This window comes from Salvia miltiorrhiza, unplaced genomic scaffold, assembly GCF_028751815.1.
Source record: "Salvia miltiorrhiza cultivar Shanhuang (shh) unplaced genomic scaffold, IMPLAD_Smil_shh original_scaffold_358, whole genome shotgun sequence".
NCBI lineage: Eukaryota > Viridiplantae > Streptophyta > Magnoliopsida > Lamiales > Lamiaceae > Salvia > Salvia miltiorrhiza.
This window is the reverse complement of record NW_026651535.1, coordinates 329,183-352,785: the sequence shown is the minus strand read 5'-3', so window position 1 is coordinate 352,785 and position 23,603 is coordinate 329,183. Positions and strand designations below refer to the sequence as shown.

The window sequence follows — 23,603 nt, the reverse complement described above, 5'->3', positions numbered from 1 at the left end:
ATGATGAGATTAACTGACTGTACCGTCAAATTGATTGATTGAGGCGTCCTTTGTGATAGAGCATTAATAGATGTGTGCGACATAAAAGATGGAGTAGTATAAATTATTATTGGGTCAATTGTTTCTAAAATCCGAATTAAACTTTATAATTTGTTTTTTGTTATGTATTTTAATTGGTAATACTATAACATGAACTTACACTCTTTTTTTTTTTTTTTAATTGAGAATTTACAGTTAATACTTTAGAATGTGAAGTTTAGATTTCTACTTATTTGTGGAGCTTATGAATTTAATATTAATTAATCAATAGATCCAATAATTAAATCATTTCTTCAGGTTGTCTTATATTTAAGCAGTGCGCAGTACATACTGAGTTCTTGAAAATATAATTTCAAAAGAATTCAATAAGTCTAGGGTTTAAATCTAACCGTTTCTCTCTATTCAATTTATATATAGTAATACTCCGTAGGGATATAATATCTCTCAAACTATACATTCACGCGCAGTCATCAAATGAACTTGGAATTAACCACCGTTACATAAATTAATAATTTTCTCCCATCAATCATGGATCCCAATATCCCACCACTACATAAGTTGTTTGCCTTGAACTTTAACTATAATCGGAATATCGAGATTCAAAAATATATTCAATCTACATTAATCATGTTTAATTACTTACTAATTCAAGCAAAACTTCGTGGAAGATTTAAACTTACAATTCTGGATATTTTAGACTTCATGTCATGTCTAATCGCTATAATTGTGGATCACATTAAATTGAATCACTATTACTGGAATAATTGATGCTTGTTTTTTTAAAAATAATTTGTGGAATTATTGTACCTTAAAATCCCGATAGAAGCATGTCGGGGTTAGAAAATATTTTTGTCTAATCGCGTCTCCACTTTTGGAACCCCACCGCGCATCTTATGCTTTACTTTCAGTGGTAAAAGGCATTGCACCAAATTAACATTATTTAATTTTTCAACCACGAGAAAAATTCGTAATTGATACAACAGTTGTTCACTTGGGATGAGAACATATTAATTTTGATTATTCACACTATCACTAAGCCGCCTCAAGAGAATGTATTAATTTGTTGCTTTTACTCATAGTACTCTTCTCGCCATTGGTCGATAATAGAATTGTTGTGAATAGCTAAACTAAGCTATAGTTTATCCAAATTCACTATTTTCAGTTTGAAATATAACATCAAAACACTATAGCCACACAGTCAGTTATAATAAACTCTCGTTAATTATAAGTACAAATTCCCTCTCCCTATAATTGTTATTTTTGAATTGGAGAGGAAAAATAAGAATTGAACTTTGATAGTTCACTATATCAAAGTGAGGATTAATATCTTCGAATTGCATGCTAGGGCTTGTATTTCCTCACTAAAATAATTGTTACTATTCTTGTTGTTTTGATATTTTCAGAAACTGCAATATATTTGTAAAAACTATATAAAATTGATTGGATTTCTATAGAAGCTATAATAATATTGGTTTACAAATTAAATAAATTATGCTATCTCCGTCTACGAAAAGTTGAGCAACAAGTCTACAAAAAGTGCAGTACTTTCATGTATATGTAGGGGATCTCTATTTAATTTTTCAAAATTTAACAGTTAATTAAATACTACAAAATATGTGAGATCCACACACACAAACACATACATCTATGTACTAGAGTGTATGAATTAGCTTACAAATTAAATGGTGAGGTGAAGGCCTTCCTACATCTTTGTATTGAAAGGCATGTTGACAAAAATTAATTTTGGACAAGTTAAAATTGTCAGTGAGCAAACATGCAAATGTCTGTACATACTAATGAGTAACGAGTAATGACTGCATTTGTGAAGAGTTATTCTTCTGGGCGGTGGTCCTTTCCCTTAAAAAAACAATAATTAATTTACTAATTAAATTTAGTTGAATTAATTAAGTTAATTATTAAATGTTAACTGAGAACTAATAAATTTAACTGAGAAATAATAAACTGCAATTGGTGGACATTAAATCTTAATTTAAATTCTAGCTAGAGTTTGCTTAGTTAAGAAATAGTAATCACTATTTTTTTTTACTTGAAATAGTAATCACTAATTGAAAATTAATAAATCATAATTCAAAAATACTAATTGAATCCCTAAGTAACCTCTAATTAATACTACTAATATCAAAATAATACTAACGACAATTGTTTGCACAGTGCGAATGGCCATACATGAATTTTCGCCATTTATAAGGGTTTAAATTAAACCACAAGAAATTTCTAAGCTCGTCGACATCTTTGAATCCATATATATATATATCACTCCAAAGAATGGAGGAGAGATGTTGAAAAGTTGAAAAAATGAAGTTTCCAAAAGTTGTTAAAAAAGCTATATACTTCGTATTTTGCAAGTTGTTTTGTATTGCCAATTATGTTATGTAGGGAAATTGAGAAAAACATTGCACATTTCTTTTGGGGATCAAGTGAGCAAAGCTGTAAAATTCATTGGAATTCTTGGAGTTGCTCGACTTTGTCAAAGAAAGAAGATTGAGGTTTCGAGAACTTCATTTGTTCAATTTTGCGATGTTAATAATAATGAAGAATTTTTTATATTAATCGTAATATATAAATATAAATAATGGAGTAGCAAATAAATTTATATTTTGAAGCTAAATCAATCACGAGCCAATGGTTGATTAGCGCAAGCTCAAATTTGACTTGTGAGCTAACAAACACCAATCACTTAAAGCAATAAGATATGCTTTGTAAAATGGCAGTTCAACAGGATTTCTCCGCGACTTGCATATATATATATATATATATATATATAAATCATACTTTTGTCAGACATCTAGGGCAGGGAGGTGGAACAAGAGTTGTTGGTTTTTTTAAGAGAACATTCAAACATGTGATTCTCATTTAGCCAACGTTTGGTTGGATGTTTTTAGAGGTAGGAAAAGGAATCAAATAATTGAATTCATTACTTGTTATTTGGTTTGAATAATGAGATAATCATTATCCTTACTTGAGAGTAATTCAATCACCCAATTTGTTACCCCTCAAAATAGTGGGAAACAAAAGAAAGGGAATCCCTTACTAATGTTTCATTTCCATTGTTAAACTAAACACTCAATAAAGGTAATGGTTATTGTTACCATTCCACTCCTTTATTTGATTTCATTCCCTTTCCATTCCTCTATTTGAACCAAACGAGCACTTATATATTATATAATGCTAACTAATTAATTTATAAAATGTATATTTTTCCTTAAAAAAACTAGTCGTGTGCGTGCGGCCTCCATATTTATTTTTTCGTGGGTGCCTCTCACATGTTTCCTCTCTACGCCTCCGCACCAAGCTTGCATTTGCACGCCAAGGCACTTCCCTAACCCCAACAGCGGTACGGGGCTCGGGCGAGCCGGGAGCGCTATTGCGGATGCTCTTATAATTAGTATTGCGAGTGGTGTGAAAAATAAGAATAAATGGGGTTATCATTAGTGGTAGGCTAGTGTCCCAAAATGGATAGAAAGTTACTTGGGAGATTATCCAAAAAAAAAAAAGATATGGAATTATTTAGGGGACAAAGGAAGTATATAGGAATTGAATCAAATAAAAACATCTCTTAACTTATAAACTAGAAACCTCTTGCACTTACAAAATACATGCACTTGATCTATAAAGTATCTGCACTTTCATGGTTGTGGGTTCAAATCTCAAATAGAGCATAATTATAGGGTACATAAGTTATTATCATAAAATAACAGTTACCTTTTTTTTTTTTGTTACACCCAAATAAAGAAAAAAACACACTCACACTCTAGCCCCTAGGTAACTCGAACCCCTGATCTATTGGTTGGAGGAGAAGCGTCTTACCAACAGACTGTGCTTCATCGTCTAAAATAGCAGTTACTTTATACGTTAAGTACAATTACTTTATAAGTTAAGTGCAATGTTCTTAGTTTTTATGTTAAATAAGTTTATATTCTAACTATAAAAGTTCTTGCACTAGATCTATATATAAATAATTGAGGATATTTGTTCAGTATAGAATTCAGTGTAATTATATTATTAGCTCAGTGCAAAAATTACTACAATAATTTTTTTTTTTTTGTAATTATTTGAACCATCATATCCTTACACTAAATAATTTGGGCCAAAATTTTGAACTAGCAAAAGTTTGGATATTATCGTTCTTTTCTGACTTTGGGGGAGGGGGAGCAGTAGGATTTGATCCCTTAACTGTTCATACGTAGACAGGAGTTCGCATCGCTTGGTGTCCCCTTGGGGACCGAATATTATCGTTCTTAAAACAATGATATGGAACTTTTATCATAACTAAATATTACTATCATTATTAAATTTGATATTTTCATTCTTAAATATAAATTACAATGATATGGAAATTAAAATATATATATATATATTATAATTCTATAACTAAAGAATGATGTATTTTTAAAAAATTATATTTCCATAACATTGTGATGATATCCAAACTTTTTTTTATAACTAAATGAAAATAATTAAATCAAATCAAACCAAATTAATACTGAAATATAAACAACGACATGGAACTTTTTTTAAGAATGATAATTTGTTTAGCTTAATTTCACGAACATTATCACCCGCTAACGTGACAATTCATCAATAAAGTTGATTATATTCGGTCTAGATTTAGAAATGAAATCAAAATACTAGTATTACTATATCAATTTCGAAATTGTATGATCAATTTTGTGCTCAAAACAAAACAAAACAAAAGAAACTGTGAGTTATTAATATAAAATAGGACAAAATTTGGTCTATAGTGATATCAGTCCTACTCTTAATTATTAATTTTCAGGGGATGTAAGTCATATTATTAAGAGTTAATATTCCTAAATCCTAACTAAAACCGTTCACATCTTACATTGATTTTTGACATCCCGCATATAAGAATTTCATTCTCTTCACTTTATTCCTCTCTCTCTCTCTCTATAAAAGCTCCCCTTCCGTTCCTCTCATTAATTAAATAAATAGAATTACAAGGAAATCATCTTCCTTTAAATCCCTTCCACACGCAGGAGTCCGTATATATATATAAGTTGCAGAAGTCTCTCAGCTCTTTTCTCTACTAGAATCGTGAAATCTAACCTTTTCCGATCAAAATTCATCACATGAAGAAAGAAGGTATCGTAGAGGAAGCGTGTGTGTGCAAAGAAGACACACATTTCACGGTGATGAAAACCTCCGTTTTCTTCGCCGGCGACGGCTTCACCGCCTTCGACTCCAAAGGCGAACTCATTTTCCGAGTCGACAACTACGACGGCGGCGACTCCTGCGAGATGGTTCTCATGGACCGCGCCGGCCGTTGCATCCTCACCGTCCGCCGCAAGGTAAATATATCCATTCATTTACTATACTTAATTTCTCAGATTAGGTAAATATCATTTACTGTTTAATTATTGATATGGAAACCAAATGCCTTATCTCCTCACTGTTTTTCGTCAATTACTTTGTCACGTAGCATGGTAAAATATCGTCTTATATATATTTATTTCGGATTATCAAAACAAGCAGCATACTTCGTGTTACCAATGACAGTGGAATTATAGGATAATACAAAAATATAGGTAGAGATTTCAGAACATACTAACATGCTATTAATTATTTCTGTGTGTCTATTACAAAACCGTATATAATATGTTTTCTAAATGGAGTTTTAATATCAAATTATTGACTTACAATAACATTTAGATCTAAATAAAATAGCACTATAATTAACTTATAAAAACAAAAATAATAATTTAATGCAAAAACATTTTTTTTTTTGCAAATAAACTTTTAACAATTGCATTCTAAGGTTTAATTTTTTGTGACGAAAATCCTATGTGGCACGACATAAATTGAGTTGAATTTTGACCAAATTAAAATTTAATGAGTTGGCATTAAATGATGTAATTTAAATGCCAAAATTAAAATTGAGATGATTCGATATATATTTTATATATATTTCACCTTCTTCACAGAAACAATATTGTTTGAGCCGTCTCATTTTTTTACTAAAAATTACTCCCTCCATCTTTAAATAAGTGTCATAATGTAAATTTTTTTTAATCCTCTTTTAAATCATACTGTGGAATTTTAAAATAAAATTGAGCTAAATTTCCAATTTTACCCATGTCTTAATATTATAATTAAATGAAATTTTGAAGTTAGGAAATATAATTAAGGGTATGTGTGTAAAATTATATCCCTTCTTGGTATGTGTAATTTTATGTCATATGACACATATTTAAATATGGAGGGAGTAAACTCAGCTTCTGTGTACCACATAGGATTATGGTAACTGATAATTTTCTATTATTTTTTCTAGCAAAATTATAGTCTATTTTCGGTAGTAATTGCATACTAAATTATCATTTCTCTCACCACTTCCGCGTTTAATGTTATCTTAACTTGATAATCTTGTTATCTTGAATTATTAAACAAGGGTGCATTAGGATTTTATAAAAATTACTGTCTCAAATACATTGATTACTTTTTGTTTCTTCTGTTAAAATTAAAGTGTACTACAATTTTGAAATGGCAGGAATATCAATGTCTGATTCTCGTGTCGACATGGCATGTAGAATGGTCATATTCCAATTCGTAAAAAATCTTAAATGTTTAGTGATCAGTTTGTACAAAAATAATGAATGTATGATAAATTGTTTTTTATAAAAATAAAAATTATTATTATATTATAAACTCTAATTAGTATTTATCATTGAAAAATTAAAATTTAAAAAATTATATACCCTAACTCTGAATTAATGAACCCAAATTAATAATCTATTATTAATTCAAACAAAAATAAAAAAATAATTATAAATCCTAAATGAATGAGTGAACACTTGTTAATTATCTTTATATTATATAAAAGCATAATAAATTAAAATTGAATAAAAATAATTTAAAAATATAAAAAAATAAAAAATGATATACGTGATACACACTATATTTTGAAACAGAGAATTCCATTCGCTGGAGTCTAAGCTTTGAGTTCACCACGATATGATTTTTAACATTTATGTCTCTTCAATCAAAAAAAGAAAAAGTTACGTATGTCCCACAATATTTGCATCCACCGAAATTTTACGTAAAAAGGAATTTATATCGGGATTGGATCAGTAATAGTATGTCCCATAATTTTCCTCCATTCCGTTTGTGCCATTATTAAATTTATTATTTTAATAATTATAAATTTAAAAATAAAACATATCATAATACAATGGATCCTAACTAACATTTATTATTTAAATTAAAGTTGAATAATCAATCCAAATAATCAGTTAATTAAAAATTAAAATATTAAATAAAAAATAATTTTAAATCCTAATCGATAAAATGAACCCTAAGTAAGTAATTAATTAAATTTAAACAAAATAAATGAAAAAATAAGAATTCCAAAAAGATTGATGCGACTCATGTGTTTTCAAGTAAAAATTGAATAAAATAGGAATTTGGAAGTATTTTAATTATGATGGTGAATGATGATACATACATATTGTAGCGACCGAGCCTGCACCAGCGGTGGGAAGGGTTCGTGGGGGAGGGGAGGGAAGATAAAGCATTGTTCAGCGTGCGGCGGTCGTCGATGATCGCGAGGCCGACGGGGATGACGGTGGATGTGTACAGCGATCCCGGCGAGGAGTATCTGATCGAGGGGTCGTTCGCGTGCCGGACATGCACGGTGCTGAACGCGGAGAGGCAGGTGGTGGCGGAGATTCGCCGGAAAGTGGACATCTACGCGAATCTGGTGCTGAGCAAAGACGTTTTTCTGCTCTCGGTGAAGCGGGGTTTTGATAGCGCTTTTGCGATGGGATTGATCCTTATTCTGGATCAGATCCATTGGGTGGGCTTTGATTTTGAATCGGACGGTGTAGATGGCGCGGACCCCATCCAGAAGTCAACATTTCTACCCCAAATCCCTCGCTCCTTCTCTCTCTAAGCTTTTTGTGGTGGTTGTAAGGTCGATTTGTGTAATAAAGGTTATGAGTGAGAGTAATTGAGTCTGCCAGAGCCAGAGTGGCCTTCCATTACTTGTCAACAATTCTTTCTTCTTTTTTTTTTTTGCCCTTTTCTCTTGTCGGTACCACACTCATTACACCTTTTTTACTTTTATACATTTTCATATATTCAAGCCTAAACACATAAAAAAAAAAAAGAATCGAATCGAATAGAGCTAATCTGTAAAATTTTGTACTCAAGCTTGAGTCATTTGTTATTAAACTGAACATTATTTCTCTAATAGTTCGAAGCTCATGAACTTATTCGAGCTTAAATAAATTTTCTAAATTTTAATTTATCATTAAAATATTGGTTGTTTTATAATATCTCATTCACAATAAAAATAATACATATTAATTTTTTTTATAACAAATAAAATTAGTTAGAGATTTAATATAATTATTATTAACTATACTACACAAATATAACTTATACGTAATTAGTAATTTTAGTATGTTTTATTACATCACTTAATGAGCTTGCTCATGAATTAACAGGCTAAATACTATCAAGCTCTAACTTTGCTAATTTGGCTAATGAGCTTTTGACAAACGGACTTTTATCGAAATGACATCAGAGAGTAACTTGGTTTAGTTACTATTCAAAATAATTATAATCCTCTTCAAAATAATATTTCATCCGTCCACTAATTCAAGGCCTTCTTTCCTTTTTGGGTCGCCCACTAACTCAAGACCTATCCATTTTTAGTAAGTTTTTATTTATATTTAATTGGTGGGTCCCAAAACAATACATTTTTTCTCCACTCAACTAATAAACAATACATTAAATGTGGGTCCCTTTCTCCATTCAACTAATAAAAATACAATTTTTCTTAAAACTCATGTTTTGCTCCTTAGGTCATGAATTAGTGGACGGAGGGAGTAAAATTTAACAAAATTATGGTTCAGTTACATACAATAAACAAGTGATATTTATATTTTTTTTTCCATTTTCCAACACCCTCTACGTAGGATTGGGTCAGGGTGAGTGGGCGACACTGGCTTATGTCGCCAACTGGTCGGGTAGTCGGTATTGGGTTACTTCTATCGTTTGCATTGCAAATATAAATTTGCAAAAATATTAAACATGGGAACAATATATTGTTCTCTTGTATAATACTAAAAGGAAGGCTACTGTTTCATATTTTACTGTATATTCCACTTGAAATTTAGTGTATCACCTTTATTTCTCCTTTTGTGTTCTATTTTTAATATTCTATATTTTTTTCTTCAATTTTAATTTAATTTTACTATTATTAACTTCAATTCATTCCATTCAATTAGTATATATGATTATTTTTATCATTTCATTTTAGTTTTAATTCATTAGTATGGTTGGTAAATTCAAAGTTATGGTACAATTTTCATTTTTGCAAATAAAAGTTAAGTATAATCCATAATATAATAATAATTTTTATTTTTAAAAAAATCATTAAATTATAGATACTATAACAGTGGACACGGTGACACATACAAAATTGTGGGATATTTGTTCCCATCCGATTTCCGATTCCATTCATATATAGTAGTACTTTTTATTTTTTTTAAAGGAGGATCAATAACAATTTTTCTATTTTTCCTCGATGGTGACTTGAACCCTCGACCTAATAATTGGAAGAAAAATATTTTAGTAACTAAGGTGTGCTTCAATTCATTGTGGTAAACATTTGTTCAGGAAGATCTTTCTCTTGTCTTGGGATCCTATTCCATGTTTAATAAAACAGAGGAAGTGAATAAGTGATGCCAGTTTGATCAAGTAGAAATGTAAACTTTTGAGCAACAAATATAAGCATAAAACACCACTAAACTCTCCGATCACGTTTCGAGGCTCATTCACATTATGATTTATTTTTGAATAATGTCCAAATCATATACAAAATGAAAAAGAAAGAAAATACACATCTCATGAAAACTCATTATGAACATGAGCAATGAATGAATCAACCCAATTTAATTTATAAGCCGTGAATCAGATCATGACAGCCCCAACCGCCACACACAGCAGCCAATTCCATGTCTGCAAACATCAAAATCGACACAAGCCTCAGAAGTGAAGAAGACAAAGGAAAAAAGAGGAAGAATGAATAAGCATACCTTAAAGGAGGAGGCAGAGCTAGGAACAAGGCCAGTGAATCCAATATCATAAGAAGTGCTACCATCAGCCTTAAACAATCCGAAGTTCCTCTCGGAAGTGGGACCGGGCTTTGAATTCTCGTTAAAAAGCGCAAAGACATAGGCCTTGACGGGCCTCTTAGGGCGATAAGGCGTGCCCTTTTTCTTCATGAGGCGCTTCTTGAGATTGTTGTTGTAAGTCCTGGCGTTCTTGAGGGAGGCGCCGGCCTCGTTGTCGTCTCCTTTGGAAGCCCAGCCGGTCTCGGAGACGATGACCTCCATGCGGTGAAAATCGACCTTCTCGAGGGCCGCATAGGCGGCATCCACCATGGCGTCGAACATGTTGTCGTAATGCAGCTTGGTCTTGGCGTCGTAGATGCCTTTGTTCTTCTCGAAGATGGCGTAGTTGAGGTCGATGTGGGAAGGGTCGCTGATGTAGGCGAGGAAAGGGTAGGCGTTGATGTAGAAAGGGCTGCCGATGTGGGAGAAGAATCTGAGAAGAGGCCTCATGTAGGGGAGGAGACTCTCCTTGAAGGCCCCCGCCGAGGGAGGGTACGTGGTGGCGAACACGGCGGCCGAGTGGGGGCTCGACACCTCGATCTTGTCGGCCAGCTTCAGCTGCGTCAGGGCGTTGTACACGTTCCGCACGGCGGGGACCAGGACCTCCCAGAGCTCGGCGTCGCCGCCGCCGAGGACCTCGTTGCCGACGGCGATGCCCGTGATGGAGGTGCCGGGGAGGAAGGGCTCGACGTTGGTCTTGACCCAGTCGACGGCGCGGTCCTGGTTGACGCTAATGTCGCGGAGGAACTCGTTGCCCAGACCCACGATGATCTCGACGCCGGAGCCCGAGAAGGCCTTGAGGACGTCGTGGTCGGCGTCGTAGATGCGGGTGTTCTTGATCTTGTTCGCCTTCAGGAGCGTCACCACGCTCTCCGGCTTCGGGATGTTGTCCGCTATCCGCCCGTAGTTCACCCCGTACGTGCCCGTGAACGCATCTGCACAACCAAATGCCAATATTAACTTTATCATACAAACATGCAGATGATGATGGAGGCTAGGGAGAGACAACGCACCATGTGGTGATGGGAAAGTCGATACCAAAATGAAGCACAAGACAAGGGGGAAGAATCCATGTCCAACCATCTTGAAATGACAAGAAAATAGAAATGGGCATTCCATTTGTACAAGTAGGGACACTTAGAATGTTGTTGTTTTTCAAAGGAAGATTGCAACGTTGTAAACGTAGAATGCTTTGTCTGCAGATGATACCAAACAACAAATTAAAAGATTCCAAACCTTAATTCTAAGATGTGATCAAATATTTGAACTTGGTTTGCTTGGAATAAGATTCCAAACTTTTCATTGCCTTTGAGTATGCTTTTCGTCGATGAATCTTGATCCACACTTTTCAACTTTCTTTTTGCCCTTCTCCATGAACTTTTCGAAGGTATCTCGTTTCCTACCTTCTTCAATTTTAGTGAGTACAACATCAAACTTTCATGCACGAACGTAACGCTGTCTGTTTTTTCCAATTCTCAAAATACTGTGATACGTACGTAAGAGTTACAGTTGAACTCCTCTTCACTTTGTCTACAGATGTTAGTAATTCTACCACTTGCAATTGCAATACAGCAGAATTTCTCCCAAATAGTGAACCAACTATATATTTAAATACATTAGATTATAAAATTTTAGCATTGTATTTCATTAATAATTATTTTAACAAATTCAGGTATGCTAATATGTGCGTATAATGCCGACCAGTGTCTGTGAAAAGACAAAAAGGAAAAAACTTACATTATTGTTCAATACTTAATTGTGGAAGATGTTAGTATATAAACCTAGTCTGAGGAGCAACAACCGTAGCCGTAGGTCAATTTGCATTGATTTGGAATTTCAGAGTTTTGAATAAAAATATCGTATATCGTATATGATCAATAGAACACATGCACCAAGCAAAAGCTAAAATATAATAGCTAAGCACACCGGATAAGTCGACCTGGCCCGGCATGGCATATAATATAACATGATATCCACAACACCGGAATACAAAAGCTACGAATGTCGAATGTAAAACATAACCAAGTCCCTATCTAAGAACAATTCTAACAGCTCCTAGTTACATTAAGATTACAGTCATCCAAGTTTGGAGTATCTTCAAAATCAGAAAACGGTACAAGACGCTTAGATGATCTACATTAACAACATTCAGCAACTAATGGGAGTTGGAGAGGGATGATGTGGCGATTGGTTCACCTTGCCATTATCCATGGACTCCGCCTTCAAATTCTTTCCTTGTTCCTGTTCTGGTTCCTGCACCTGCATGCTCGTTTTACTACTGTCGTCCTGGATTCCATTTATTTCATGAGTAGATACAGGCGCCACCCCATTCACAACCACCGTTTCAGCTCCCTGATCATGATAATCAGCTTCATCAGGCTTGGTAAGTTCGGTAGAAGAGTGTGGAGCAGCCTCAGATACTGGTTCCTCCACATTCTCAGATACCTTTTTGTCATCTTCAACTTTTTCTCCAGCGTGTGAAGCATATTCAGTGCTATTAAATTTTTCAGTCTTGTCACCCTCCTCATTTGTCTCAGGTTTGTCGTCCTTGGCCTCACTCTGCACATCAGCATCAGTCACCAAAACCTCTTGCTGCTGACCATTCACTTCAACTTTGGCATCTTGTTCACTCACCTTAGCCGTTTCCTCCTGCAGTTTGTCTTCACTACCGACTTTGGTTTCTTTTTCTTCATCGGTCTTCTCTTCAGTTCCAGCATCTTGCTTTTCATCAACTTCCATTCCCACAGCTTCTTCTTTCCCGGCTTCTTTTCCTGCATCCGCCTCTTTGTCTTTCTTAGTTATTGATGATCTTTTGCGCCGTTTTGTTTGTGGCTCAATCTCCTTAGATGGAGGAGTCAACTTGACCTTCTCACTGATCCTAGCAGACCTTCTTGGTGTCTCACCCGTACCCCAATCGAATTCTGATATTGCAGGATTTCCCTCATGGGATTTCAGGTACTGCTCCAGTTGCCTGCGATTGCTGATCTCTTCCCCAGTGGGTGCAATAAATACAATCTCATTTTTCCTGGGAGTACCAGCCCTTTTCGGTAAGTACTGCAAAAGATTATCAGTACAACTTATAATCAGAAATTTAGAAAATTGGGTAACAAATACCAACATTTCTAATGCCTTTCCATAATTCTATATGATGTCCGTAGATAATAATCACCAAAATCTCACCCACTTTAGTTTTTCAACAAGCTGGTTCTTGTCATATGAATATATACAATCTTTGCCTAGAAGACAATTTTTCAGGATTCAAGAAATTAATCCAACGAGCTCAATGAGAGTAAACAAGCCTAAAACACACCCTAAACTGGAATTGCAATCACATTTTTAAAAGTGAGTAACAGGGTAAACAACAAAACTACAATTGCAATAATTGAAGAAAAAACAGAAACTTGGCGTAAAAATACGAATGAACTTGGAAATATTCAAGAAGCTTAATGTGGAATTACCAAAGGGATGCCTCACTATATCTGCAGAAACAGAATTAAGGTTTCAGTTCTAACAATCGCGCAGACAGCAACCAGTCTAACTTATGCCACAAACTCTTATCAGGCATCTTCATAAAGAAAGCAAAATACTTTTGTATAAGCTGTTCAAAGATCGGTTTCGAGGCAATTGTTTATGCTCAAAACTGCAGAAAATTATTACTGCAAACTAAAATTTGGTCCGTGAACCAAAAATCAACAGAAATGAAAAAAGAGGAACTCCATAAAGGGACGATTATTTCTGCCAAATGGGAAACTACAGAAGCAAACCCATCCTAATACTACCAAAATTCTACCATCGGAAAACCAATAAAAACTAATGTCTACGATATGAATAAAAACATTGAAGTAAGAACTGCTAAAGCAACGAAATTTCACAAGTAAAATAAGCCCTAGAACCACAGAATCTGGGTAACCTCAAAAGAAACAATACCGAAAAAAGAAAAAGTAAATAAACACCAAACAACAAAAAGTATAGCAAAAATTCAGCCAAATAAAATCTTAAAAATTTAATCCTTTAAGCACGTCAGCAGCAAAAAAAAAAAGAAAAAAAAAAGAGTACCAATTTCTTCCAGGAAGCAGGAGCAGGGAGCTCCACCGACACAACGTCGTCACTGCGCTGAACCTCGGACATATTCTCGTGCACCTGCACAACCAAAACCAGAGGAAGTTCAATCAAGGACAAGGTACTACAAAGACGAGCGGAAACGTACAACCAAAACAAAGGAGACAAATAACCGGTTGCAGTGAGATGCTTCAGCTACCTCTTTTCTGAGTATCTCTCAACTCTCTCTCTTTCTATTTTCTCTCTCTAAACCAAAAATGTGCTCCAAAACTCAACCGCCACGACACCTTATTTCGAAGATTATGCTAAAACTACCTCAAAGGGGAAAAGATATTTTACAAAGGACACGTGGCGCCCACGAGAGTCGTGGATCTGACCGTTACAGGCGGTTTCTGATTGCCCCGTTTGGAAAGAAAGTTCTCGAGCGGGTGCGCTGGGACACGTGCCACGCCATCAGAGGGGCTGTGACGCTCCCACGGTGATATCCCGGTTTACTTTATATCTATATCTCTCTAGCTTAGATTTCAATTGTCAGCTGACGTAACACGCGGCGTGTAGGAGAGTGCAGGGGACGGGGAATCGTGGAGCATACGATTTGAGATGAGTGGATCACGCGCACTTGATGAGAGTGGGGAAGAGGAATGTCCCAGTCCGGATAACGTTCCCCAAATGGTTTAGTTAATTGGAATGGAGAGTGGGATTTGAGGTCCGGATGAGGATTGTTCAATGGTGGGGAATATTGCGGTGAGATGCAGGATAATGCCAAGATGATTCCGGTAGGTGGGGGGGCGGGATTTGGGCCGGGCTTCAATTAGTCCACATGAATTGGGCCGGACCTCATTCATGCCCATTTCCAGAAATGTGTAAAAACTCGAGATCAAACTTGGTTGGTTCAAAACAAATGTTTTTTTTCTTTAAATATCAGGTTTGACCTGTTTTGCTTGATAGTATTGGATAGCTTGATAAGATATTATATTTCCTTAGATTAGATGTATTATATTATCTACAACATGTATTCATTATTGTAACTGTATGAAATTATGGTAATTTAGTTTGATTATAGATTAAAATATTATATAATTATCTTTTACATTGTGTAGCACACTAGTATGACCATTCGTGCGATGCACGACGAACATCGAAATCAACCACATGTTTTAAATAAAAATATATAAATATTAGGTAAATTATAATTAAATACAAAATATATTTTAAAAATAAATTAAAGATAAACCTCCTCAATTAAAAATTTTAACTTTGTATAATGTGTAATGATAATCATAGTTATTAAATAATTTCAAATTTTTTGATAATGAAAATTAGCATTACACATTATTATTATAGAGTATTACACGACATATTAAATGAATAAATATTCTCATAGACTAACATAAATAAAAAATTATAAAATTTTAGCGAAGAGAGAAAATAAAATATCTTAAAATTTTCATAACTTATTCATTTTAAATTCATTTTCGATAAAAAAAAATCACCATATTAAAAAATTTGTCACAAAATTAAATTTAAGATGCATATTGAATATTTTTTTCATAAATAAAATTTTTTGATGTTTAGAAAATAATTAAAATTATAAAAAAGAAGAGAAAATATTGAAAATTTTGGTGGAAGAAGAGAGAGAAAAAATAGAGAGAAAGAATGGAGGAAAAAACTCATCTTTTATATACTCCCTTCGTCCCGGCTTTTGGTATACAGTTGAGAACGGCACAAGTTTTAATAAAGTGATTGATGTGTTGTGAGTGGAATAAAGGTCTCACATTTTATGTGAGAGTTAAAATAATTAAAGTGGAGTAAGGACTCCACCTGCTTTTACTAAAAATAGAAATGAATACCAAAATGTGGGACGGTCAAAAAAAGAAAGTTTGATACTAAAAGTTGGGACGGAGGGAGTATTATATAGATTGCATACGAAATCACATCACACCTATTTGGATGATAGGCATCGCGTATCAAGAGCTTTGATTTTTAACAGAAGAAAAAATTATCCCTAATTGTAGGTATCCATCACTCGCTCTTATTACGCATAGTCATATGAAAGCTTACTTTTCTAATATCAATATCTACTATTCTAATATCTAAACAAGAAATTGTAGCTTGCCTTGTTACGATTTATTAGTTTTAACACTCGATTGTGGCATTTGTCTGTGTTGTTTATTTCGAGGTAACCGAATTCACACCAAGAGTTTGATCTATTTACAGTTTTCAAGCGCCTAATTAGGTGACATTGCTATATGAAGGCTTATTATTCTAATATCTAAATAAATGGCACATAAATGATTTAGAGTTTATTGTTCTAATATTATAAAAACTCATGTGATGTATAAAAAAGCAATTTTCAACTGTAGATCACCAGTTGTCGAGAAAAAGAACTTCAATCACCATGTTTCATATTCTTTTACAGAGGCGAAGGAAGAAGGTTTTTTCTCTTTCACCCCTGACTAAAAATCCTTAGTAGACAATCATCAACATGAGATTCTTTATTTCAAACATAAACACGCGTAGATTCTTTACACATGCCACGTGAGCGCAAAGACTCATTAAACTCTGCGTAATTGCTTGCTAAGTTAATTATTCCACCCAGTATATACAACAGAAGAGAATGTTACACAAAACTCGTCTATATAGCAACCTCTTCACATACACACACAACTAATGAGAGAGAGAGAGAGGCATTAGATTAAGAAGCTGCAGCAAGAGGAGGCCAATGAGATTCATTAATGATGAACTCAGACTTATGACTTCCCACTGCATATTGGTTGTTTAAGGCCTTGGCCGCCTCACCGTCGTCTTCTTCTTCCTCCTCATCATCAGCATCCCACAAAAACCGAGCATACGAAGCCAGCACATAACTGCCACAACATTAACATGTGCCATGTCTCAGCAAAAGAACACAGAGCAAAACAGACATGTCTACGAGCCATTCTTTGATTGGATCACCGTGCAAAAGAACACAATAAGATCTTCTTGAAATTCATAATTGGATCGAGATAACTACCGATGTTCTCTGAAGTAGCATCGGATCAAGAGTTTCAGTGCCGTCATCAATTCAAGGACACGAAAAGTAGAAAACCAAGGACAGCTTTCTCTTGTTAAACAACCTAAAATTCCGAAGTGGCAACAAAGAAAAGCATGGAATCAAGAAAGCCAAGAAACAAAGAATCTGATTCTCACCAGTCGTTGGAGTCAGTTTTGACAGCTTGATCAAAATAAGCCTCAGCTCGAGCAGCATCTCCATGAATCTGCCATATTAGATCGGCATAGAGTGATAATACATTGCCATCAGCAGGGTTAGCCAATATTGCTCTTTCATAGAACTCTTCTGCTTTTGTGAAATCTCCCTTAACCTACAACCCAAAATATTGTATCCTAAATCAATTCCATTATTCATTCAATGACAACAGCAATGGTAATATAGCATTTAGACACAATCCCAGAGAAAAAAGCCCTCATCAAACTCAAAAGGAATACTAAAAACGTAAGATTCTTGTGGCCGTAAATGATATTGTTTGTGTTAATTACTGATTAATACTATTGATCAGTAAAAGGTGCATACATAGAAATTAGATTATGCAGAAATAATACTACCAAATTTACTACAAACTATGATCTCAAAAAAAAAAATACTACAAACTTTAAATTTCAGATCAGTTTCAGATCAATTTCAGAAAGGTATCTAATGTTTAATTCACATCGCACAAATATTGCATAACTACGTATAGCATAATCGACAATAGATACTAGTACTACATAACGACCAAGTATAGCATCTACGAGGCCTAATCTCATTAAAAAAAATAAAATCAAAGAATTTGAAAGTTACCTCTTTCAAGAATTTAGCATAATTAGCTAAAAACAGAGGATTTCCAGGATTAGCCTCGATCATAATCTCATAATACGCATCAATACTCCCACGGCCGGGGCCCGGCCCATCGTCACGCCCTCTCCCGCCACCGCCACACGACCCCCTACACCCGACACCTCCGCCGCCAGCCTCCTGCAAAGCAGGGCCGGCCCTGACATTCCGGGGGCCCTAGGCGAAAATGAAAAAAGGGGCCCTTATTAAAATGAAAATTTGAGATTTTTTTTATATATATTTTTTTCTTATTTTATAAACAAACATTATTAAATAAAGAGATTTAAAGGCCGCTCCATAAGGGACTTGAACCCAAGACCTTTGACTTTAGACATTAACCAATTACCGCTTGACCAACACATGCACACTAAAATTTGAGATTTTTGTCATCGAATAGAGATAGCATGTGATTGTCTCTCATGATTGTGTGACTACATAACTTTATTATTAATTATTAAGTACAATAAACTAAATAACAATAATGAAATAATTTTGATCTTCTAGCTTTTGAAAAGCAAAATCATCAATAACATTTTTAAGATCAAGTTTACCAGCTCTAAATAATGTGTTTTCAATATCTCATTTTCAATGCACAAAATTGTTAGCACATTTAATATATCTTTCTTCAGACATAGTAATCGGCAAATGTGAATTTATCAATTTTAATTTACAAAAAATATTTCTATTCACACTACAATAACTGGTATACTTAACAATATCCTACATGCATTTGAAACATTAAATTAACAATATGATGTTTTGACAAACTCAAAAACTTCTACAATTAACTTTATTTTCTTATGATAAGTATAACACATTTGTATCACTTATAATTTTAAAATAAATTTTTAATATCAATATCAAATAATATTTATTTAATAAATTTAAAATTAATAAATAATACTAACTTATAATTTTTTTAAGTAAAATACTACTAATAGAACTAATTTTAAATTTGGGGCCCCTCAAATTTAGGGGCCCTAGGCCTTTGCCCCATTTGAATTGAAGAAGGGCCGGCCCTGCTGCAAAGTCCTCTCCGCCGAGAGACCATCCTCCTCCGCCGCCGACGCCGTCACTTCGCCCAAGCCGGAGCTCCAGAGGAAAAACGACACTGCTTCCCTCCTATCCTGGATCTTCGCCGGACCCGGCGCCGGCGGCCTCGAGCTATTCTTCGGCTTCACCGGATCTCTAATGCCCGAATCGAACGCGATCCGCGTCGGCGAGCTGGCCACGAACGACGTCGTCAAGGAGACGGATCTGGTCCGGGGCAGGGCGTCGGACTCGGATGCTGAATTGGGCTGCCATGAATGCAGGATTGGTGATGATGAGCTTCTGAGTAGCATTGCTTTCGTTACTTTGTTTGTAGTGCTTGAGTTGTAGTGTTGAGAGGTGGTTTTGGAGGCGGAGCTCCGCCGCGTTGGGTGGAGGGGCGGAGGTGGCGGGGACTTATATATAGGGGAGATTGGAATTTGGTCCAAAATATTTTAATTGGATGATTGTTGTATTTTTGTCCACTTTTGCCCTTCGCAATATCTATTACGTTTTGTAAATATCTTTCTCGTTACAAAAAGCATTTTCGTGTCGCTTTGGTAATCATTTAATTTTGAAGATCTATAATAAAAGTAAATTTAATGTCGTCTTGTAAATATCTTCTCATTGGAAAAGGCATTGTTGCGTCGGATTCATATTTTTTTTTTTTTTGAATATTGGTAATAAAATAAATTTAGTATGATTTAATTTCCATTCTTACAAATGGTCTCTAGAGCAACATTAAGAAATTACATCAGGTTTTCTCATACAAAGTCTGAGACTCTCATGAATAAAAGGTCAAACATGTCATTGATCAATTATTGAATTTGAAGTTTTGATTACTTTAAATTATATATTTGAATCATAAACCATCCGTCAAATGTTAGATTGTTTATTTATTTCGGCAAAAGTACTAGAGAAGCTCTGCTAGGTAATCTAATATGCGCTAGCTAATTTTGATACTTCCTCCATTCACCAAATATTTTTCTAAGGAGAATAGACATGAGTTTTAAGATAAGAAAATTGTGTATTTGATAAATGTAGAAAAGAATCCCACAAGTTAGAAAAGTTTATAATAATTGATGAGATTATTTTTAAGAATTATGAATTTATTAGTGTCAATGTGTGTAAATATGTAAAAAATATAAAAATGACAATTAATGATATTATTTCCAAAAAAGAACTAGAAATATATTTAGTAAACAGGCGAAAATAAAAAAAAAATTAAAAATGTTTTATGAACGAAGATAGTATGAATTTCAGGTGTCGTCCAAAGCGACAAGAAATCAAATTTGAAGGCAGTATGAGAAGTAGATTGATGAAATGCTCCACGCTAAAATAAAAGATATGTTAAGGGAGTAGTATGTTATCATGTAGGTCACACATAAATTGATGGGTTCTAGTTTGATATAACACTAAAATTATAGCCAAATGCTCAGCCAATTATATCCGCGAATTGGATAGCACATACAAAAATCTGACTTATGATATTTGTGGTGGATAAATCTTTCATCCATCTTGATAAATTAAAATGTGTAACACCACTTATATATATAAGAGGTACACAATTAAAGGGTAAAGGACTCCATACAAATTTCATCCTTAACAATATGCATTGTTTTTAAATTTTCAATTGGATAATTGGGGTTGAAATTTAGTAATTGTTCAACTTTTTCATAGAAAAACTTCATTTTACGTGAAAAATATATTTACCCTCCAAATTTGAATTTTATTACTTTCCTTATTTTATAAAAATTCAACCAAATATATGAATTAAAAAATTTTGGACTCAAATTACATTCCCAATACATAAAGATTTACGGACCCTTAAAGATTTACAATAATAACTTAATATTGTAGTATTAAAATTGTAAGACCCTAAAAAATATATAATGGCATATTTGTATATATGATTTGATGTAATATAATTATATAAATATGTCTTTTACATATTCAGAATCAATATATTACAGTTTAGCTTAATTAAGTATTATACATTTATATATTTAGATAAATAGAGCCGGTGACTATTTTTTAAACTTAACATGCATATAATAATGAACTTAGATTCAAAATTCAAGACATCGTACCTACCAAGTGATCATGATAAGCACGCGGATTTTATAACATAATATCCACTAAAGCTAGTGGTTAACAATTAAATATTAACTGTTAGGGTGTTGGTCTTATTCAAAAATCAATGGTGGTCTGTATCTTTGCATCAACATAAGATACGTTTGGTGTACCACAAGATAAGATTTTCAGTCAATAAAAACCACAATATCTCCCACATGCATATATGTTTATAATTAAAGAATAAAATATAAAACATCTTAATTATTCATAGTTGAAGTTGCAAAACCAAATTTCTCAATCAGTCCAGTTTCACTGCATATATGTGTTATGTTTCAAGAAAAGTTTACTGCACAAGCAAACTTTACTTTGCAGTAGTAATTACATTCAAGTTTGATCCCTAGAATTATTAGAAAACATAAAGTTTTATGGGATTTTTTTTTTTTTCTATGTTAATGGTAAGACTTATTTTTACATAAGTTTGTGTATTAAGGGTCCAAAATCATTATATATCATATCTGAAGTTATACACGATTTGATAAACTTGATGATGGAGATGAAGCCCTTGCCGATTCGAAGGAAGGAGAGAATGATGAAGATGAGGCAGCGTTAGAAACCCAATTCGCGTGGCAAAGCCCAACATATAATCTAATTGTGCTTACTTATTTTTATGTTTATTTTGGTCTTTGTAGTTAGGGGATTTTATTTCCTAGTTTGGAGATTTTACCATGTGTCCTAATTGCTCCTCTGTGCAATTTTTAAGAATATGTTATTTAAAAAGAAAAATGACCGTAGAGGAGGTCTGATCGGACCAACCAGACGAAACTTTCCACCATATTCTTATTTACTAGATTACTAATCCTTTTTAATATTGACATTTAATATTAATTTGTGGTTTATACTCCCTCCGTCCCACGAATCTTGATACGTTTGAGATTTAAAGAATTGTAGATTAGTGTTTTAAATGTGTAGTTAATAAAGTATAAAAGTAGGAGAGAGAAAGTAATAAAAGTGATAAAATAAAAAAGAGAAGTAATAATTATTACTCCCTCCGTCCCATTAAAGTTGGTCACATTCTTTTCGGCACGAAGATTAAGAAAATGATTGTTATGTTTTAATTAAGTGTGCTCCACCAAAATTAAATAGTTAATTAAGACTTCATTGAACTTAATCTTTGTCTTCTTCTCATTGTTCCACTTTTCGGGCTCCGGCGACGCCGACACCAGCGATCACCCATCGCCCCTCTATCAAATCCAAACCAGCCACCCAAATCAGATTTCTCAGAGAGAATCACATAGCCAGAAACTAAAAAAAAAAGGAAAGAGGTAACAACACAAGAAACCCACAACCTAACTTCGTCCAGCGCCGGCCATCGTCCCACCGCCGCTAACCCTCCCTGACTTTGATGTTCAACGGCCCCATGTTTCGATTTTCCGCCGCTCGCTCCAATTGGAGCCCTACGCCCCCAAATCGCGGCCAGGCTTAGGCTTAGATTTCCAGCCCTGTTTCTCGCCCCAAAACCAGACACCCATATCGCGGCGAGCGCTGATTCTAGCCGACAAGCACCGCCGCCTACTCCCTTCCGGCTCCAGCCCTCGCTCCTGACCCCTCTTCCAATTTCCGGCTGATATAGAGAGAAAGAAACCGCGGTGACGACAACAATGACGACAATTTTGCCTGAGTTGAAAGAACTAGAGCTCAGTTCTTTGCCAACGATGGTGTCTACACTGGGATTTAGAGATTCATTTGTGTGTGAAGGTGAATCGGCCCTTGAGAGTGAGAAATTGGGGAGAGAATAAGAGAGAGGACTTGGGGTGACGGTCGTCGTTTGGGACAAAGGGAAGAGTCGGCCGCTCGCCGGCCCCTCAACAGCGGCGGCGACGATTGTTGGCGTAGAGAGGAGCGGCAGATGTTTTGAGAGAGAAAAGAATTGGAATGGGGAAGGAGAACACCGGCTGTAACGATTGTGTGTGTGTGTGTTTATATTTTAAACATAATTTAGGGTTTAATTAGTAACTTTATTAGTGGTTCTAATTAAGTTAAATTATTACTTATTTTAGAAAGTGACAATAAATAATGGAACACACCAAAAAGGAAATGTGGTCAACTTTAATGGGACGGAGGGAGTACCTTAATTGAACATGTGTCAAGATTCGTGGGATGACCAAAAAAAAAAAAAACGTGTCAAAGTTCGTAGAATGAAAGGAGTAATATGTATTGAAATAAATGCTACATATCCAGCGCATGTCTCAAATGTTCAAATACGGTGTACATTAAATCCTGATCGACTTTTCTCAAAAAAAAAAAAATCCTGATCGACTTGTATTATCATCCTAATAGAATCCAAGTTGTGGACTGAAACAGAGCACCAAAAT

At 34.4% G+C, this 23,603-nt stretch overlaps 4 protein-coding genes across 6 annotated transcripts; 1 reads left to right on the top strand and 3 right to left on the bottom strand.

Moving 5' to 3' along the window:
* Positions 1–4,901: 4,901 nt before the first annotated feature.
* Positions 4,902–8,065, top strand: LOC131004255 (protein LURP-one-related 5-like). The gene is made up of 2 exons (XM_057930897.1): positions 4,902–5,369; positions 7,529–8,065. The coding sequence occupies exons 1-2, from the start codon at positions 5,151–5,153 to the stop codon at positions 7,964–7,966; spliced, it is 657 nt and encodes a 218-aa protein (XP_057786880.1). The 5' UTR covers positions 4,902–5,150; the 3' UTR covers positions 7,967–8,065.
* Positions 8,066–9,844: 1,779 nt separating this feature from the next.
* Positions 9,845–11,423, bottom strand: LOC131004254 (glucan endo-1,3-beta-glucosidase 14). Its single transcript, XM_057930896.1, has 3 exons — positions 11,210–11,423; positions 10,119–11,131; positions 9,845–10,041 (listed from the first exon to the last, which is right to left on the bottom strand). Exons 1-3 carry the CDS (start codon positions 11,313–11,315, stop codon positions 9,994–9,996), a joined length of 1,167 nt encoding a protein of 388 aa, XP_057786879.1. The 5' UTR covers positions 11,316–11,423; the 3' UTR covers positions 9,845–9,993.
* A 683-nt stretch (positions 11,424–12,106) lies between these two features.
* On the bottom strand, positions 12,107–14,978 carry LOC131004253 (methyl-CpG-binding domain-containing protein 11-like). 3 transcript variants are annotated; one of them, XM_057930893.1, is made up of 3 exons: positions 14,455–14,978; positions 14,253–14,336; positions 12,107–13,250 (listed from the first exon to the last, which is right to left on the bottom strand). In XM_057930893.1, the coding sequence occupies exons 2-3, from the start codon at positions 14,322–14,324 to the stop codon at positions 12,345–12,347; spliced, it is 978 nt and encodes a 325-aa protein (XP_057786876.1). In that variant the 5' UTR covers positions 14,325–14,336; positions 14,455–14,978; the 3' UTR covers positions 12,107–12,344. The 3 variants fall into 3 exon arrangements, with proteins under 3 accessions (XP_057786876.1, XP_057786878.1, XP_057786877.1); XM_057930895.1 differs by having other exon boundaries at positions 14,404–14,719; XM_057930894.1 differs by having other exon boundaries at positions 14,429–14,561.
* Positions 14,979–16,721: 1,743 nt separating this feature from the next.
* LOC131004279 (uncharacterized) lies at positions 16,722–19,469 on the bottom strand. The gene is made up of 4 exons (XM_057930928.1): positions 19,119–19,469; positions 18,094–18,303; positions 17,445–17,617; positions 16,722–17,122 (listed from the first exon to the last, which is right to left on the bottom strand). The coding sequence occupies exons 1-4, from the start codon at positions 19,467–19,469 to the stop codon at positions 16,951–16,953; spliced, it is 906 nt and encodes a 301-aa protein (XP_057786911.1). The 3' UTR covers positions 16,722–16,950.
* Between the last annotated feature and the right edge of the window lie 4,134 nt (positions 19,470–23,603).

Excerpts from the sequence above, each read along its gene's own strand:
- LOC131004254 (XM_057930896.1), bottom strand. The coding sequence starts at position 11,315 with ATGGAATGCCCATTTCTATTTTCTTGTCATTTCAAGATGGTTGGACAT. Across the intron at positions 11,132-11,209 it reads GACTTTCCCATCACCACATG|ATGCGTTCACGGGCACGTAC; the intron begins GTGCGTTGTCTC and ends TTGGTTGTGCAG. Across the intron at positions 10,042-10,118 it reads GCTCTGCCTCCTCCTTTAAG|ACATGGAATTGGCTGCTGTG; the intron begins GTATGCTTATTC and ends TGATGTTTGCAG.
- LOC131004255 (XM_057930897.1), top strand. The coding sequence starts at position 5,151 with ATGAAGAAAGAAGGTATCGTAGAGGAAGCGTGTGTGTGCAAAGAAGAC. Across the intron at positions 5,370-7,528 it reads TCCTCACCGTCCGCCGCAAG|CGACCGAGCCTGCACCAGCG; the intron begins GTAAATATATCC and ends TACATATTGTAG.
- LOC131004253 (XM_057930893.1), bottom strand. The coding sequence starts at position 14,324 with ATGTCCGAGGTTCAGCGCAGTGACGACGTTGTGTCGGTGGAGCTCCCT. Across the intron at positions 13,251-14,252 it reads CTGCTTCCTGGAAGAAATTG|TACTTACCGAAAAGGGCTGG; the intron begins GTACTCTTTTTT and ends AATCTTTTGCAG.
- LOC131004279 (XM_057930928.1), bottom strand. The coding sequence starts at position 19,469 with ATGCTACTCAGAAGCTCATCATCACCAATCCTGCATTCATGGCAGCCC. Across the intron at positions 18,304-19,118 it reads CCTTCTTCAATTCAAATGGG|GGCCCCCGGAATGTCAGGGC; the intron begins GCAAAGGCCTAG and ends ATTTTCGCCTAG. Across the intron at positions 17,618-18,093 it reads ATGCTAAATTCTTGAAAGAG|GTTAAGGGAGATTTCACAAA; the intron begins GTAACTTTCAAA and ends TTTGGGTTGTAG.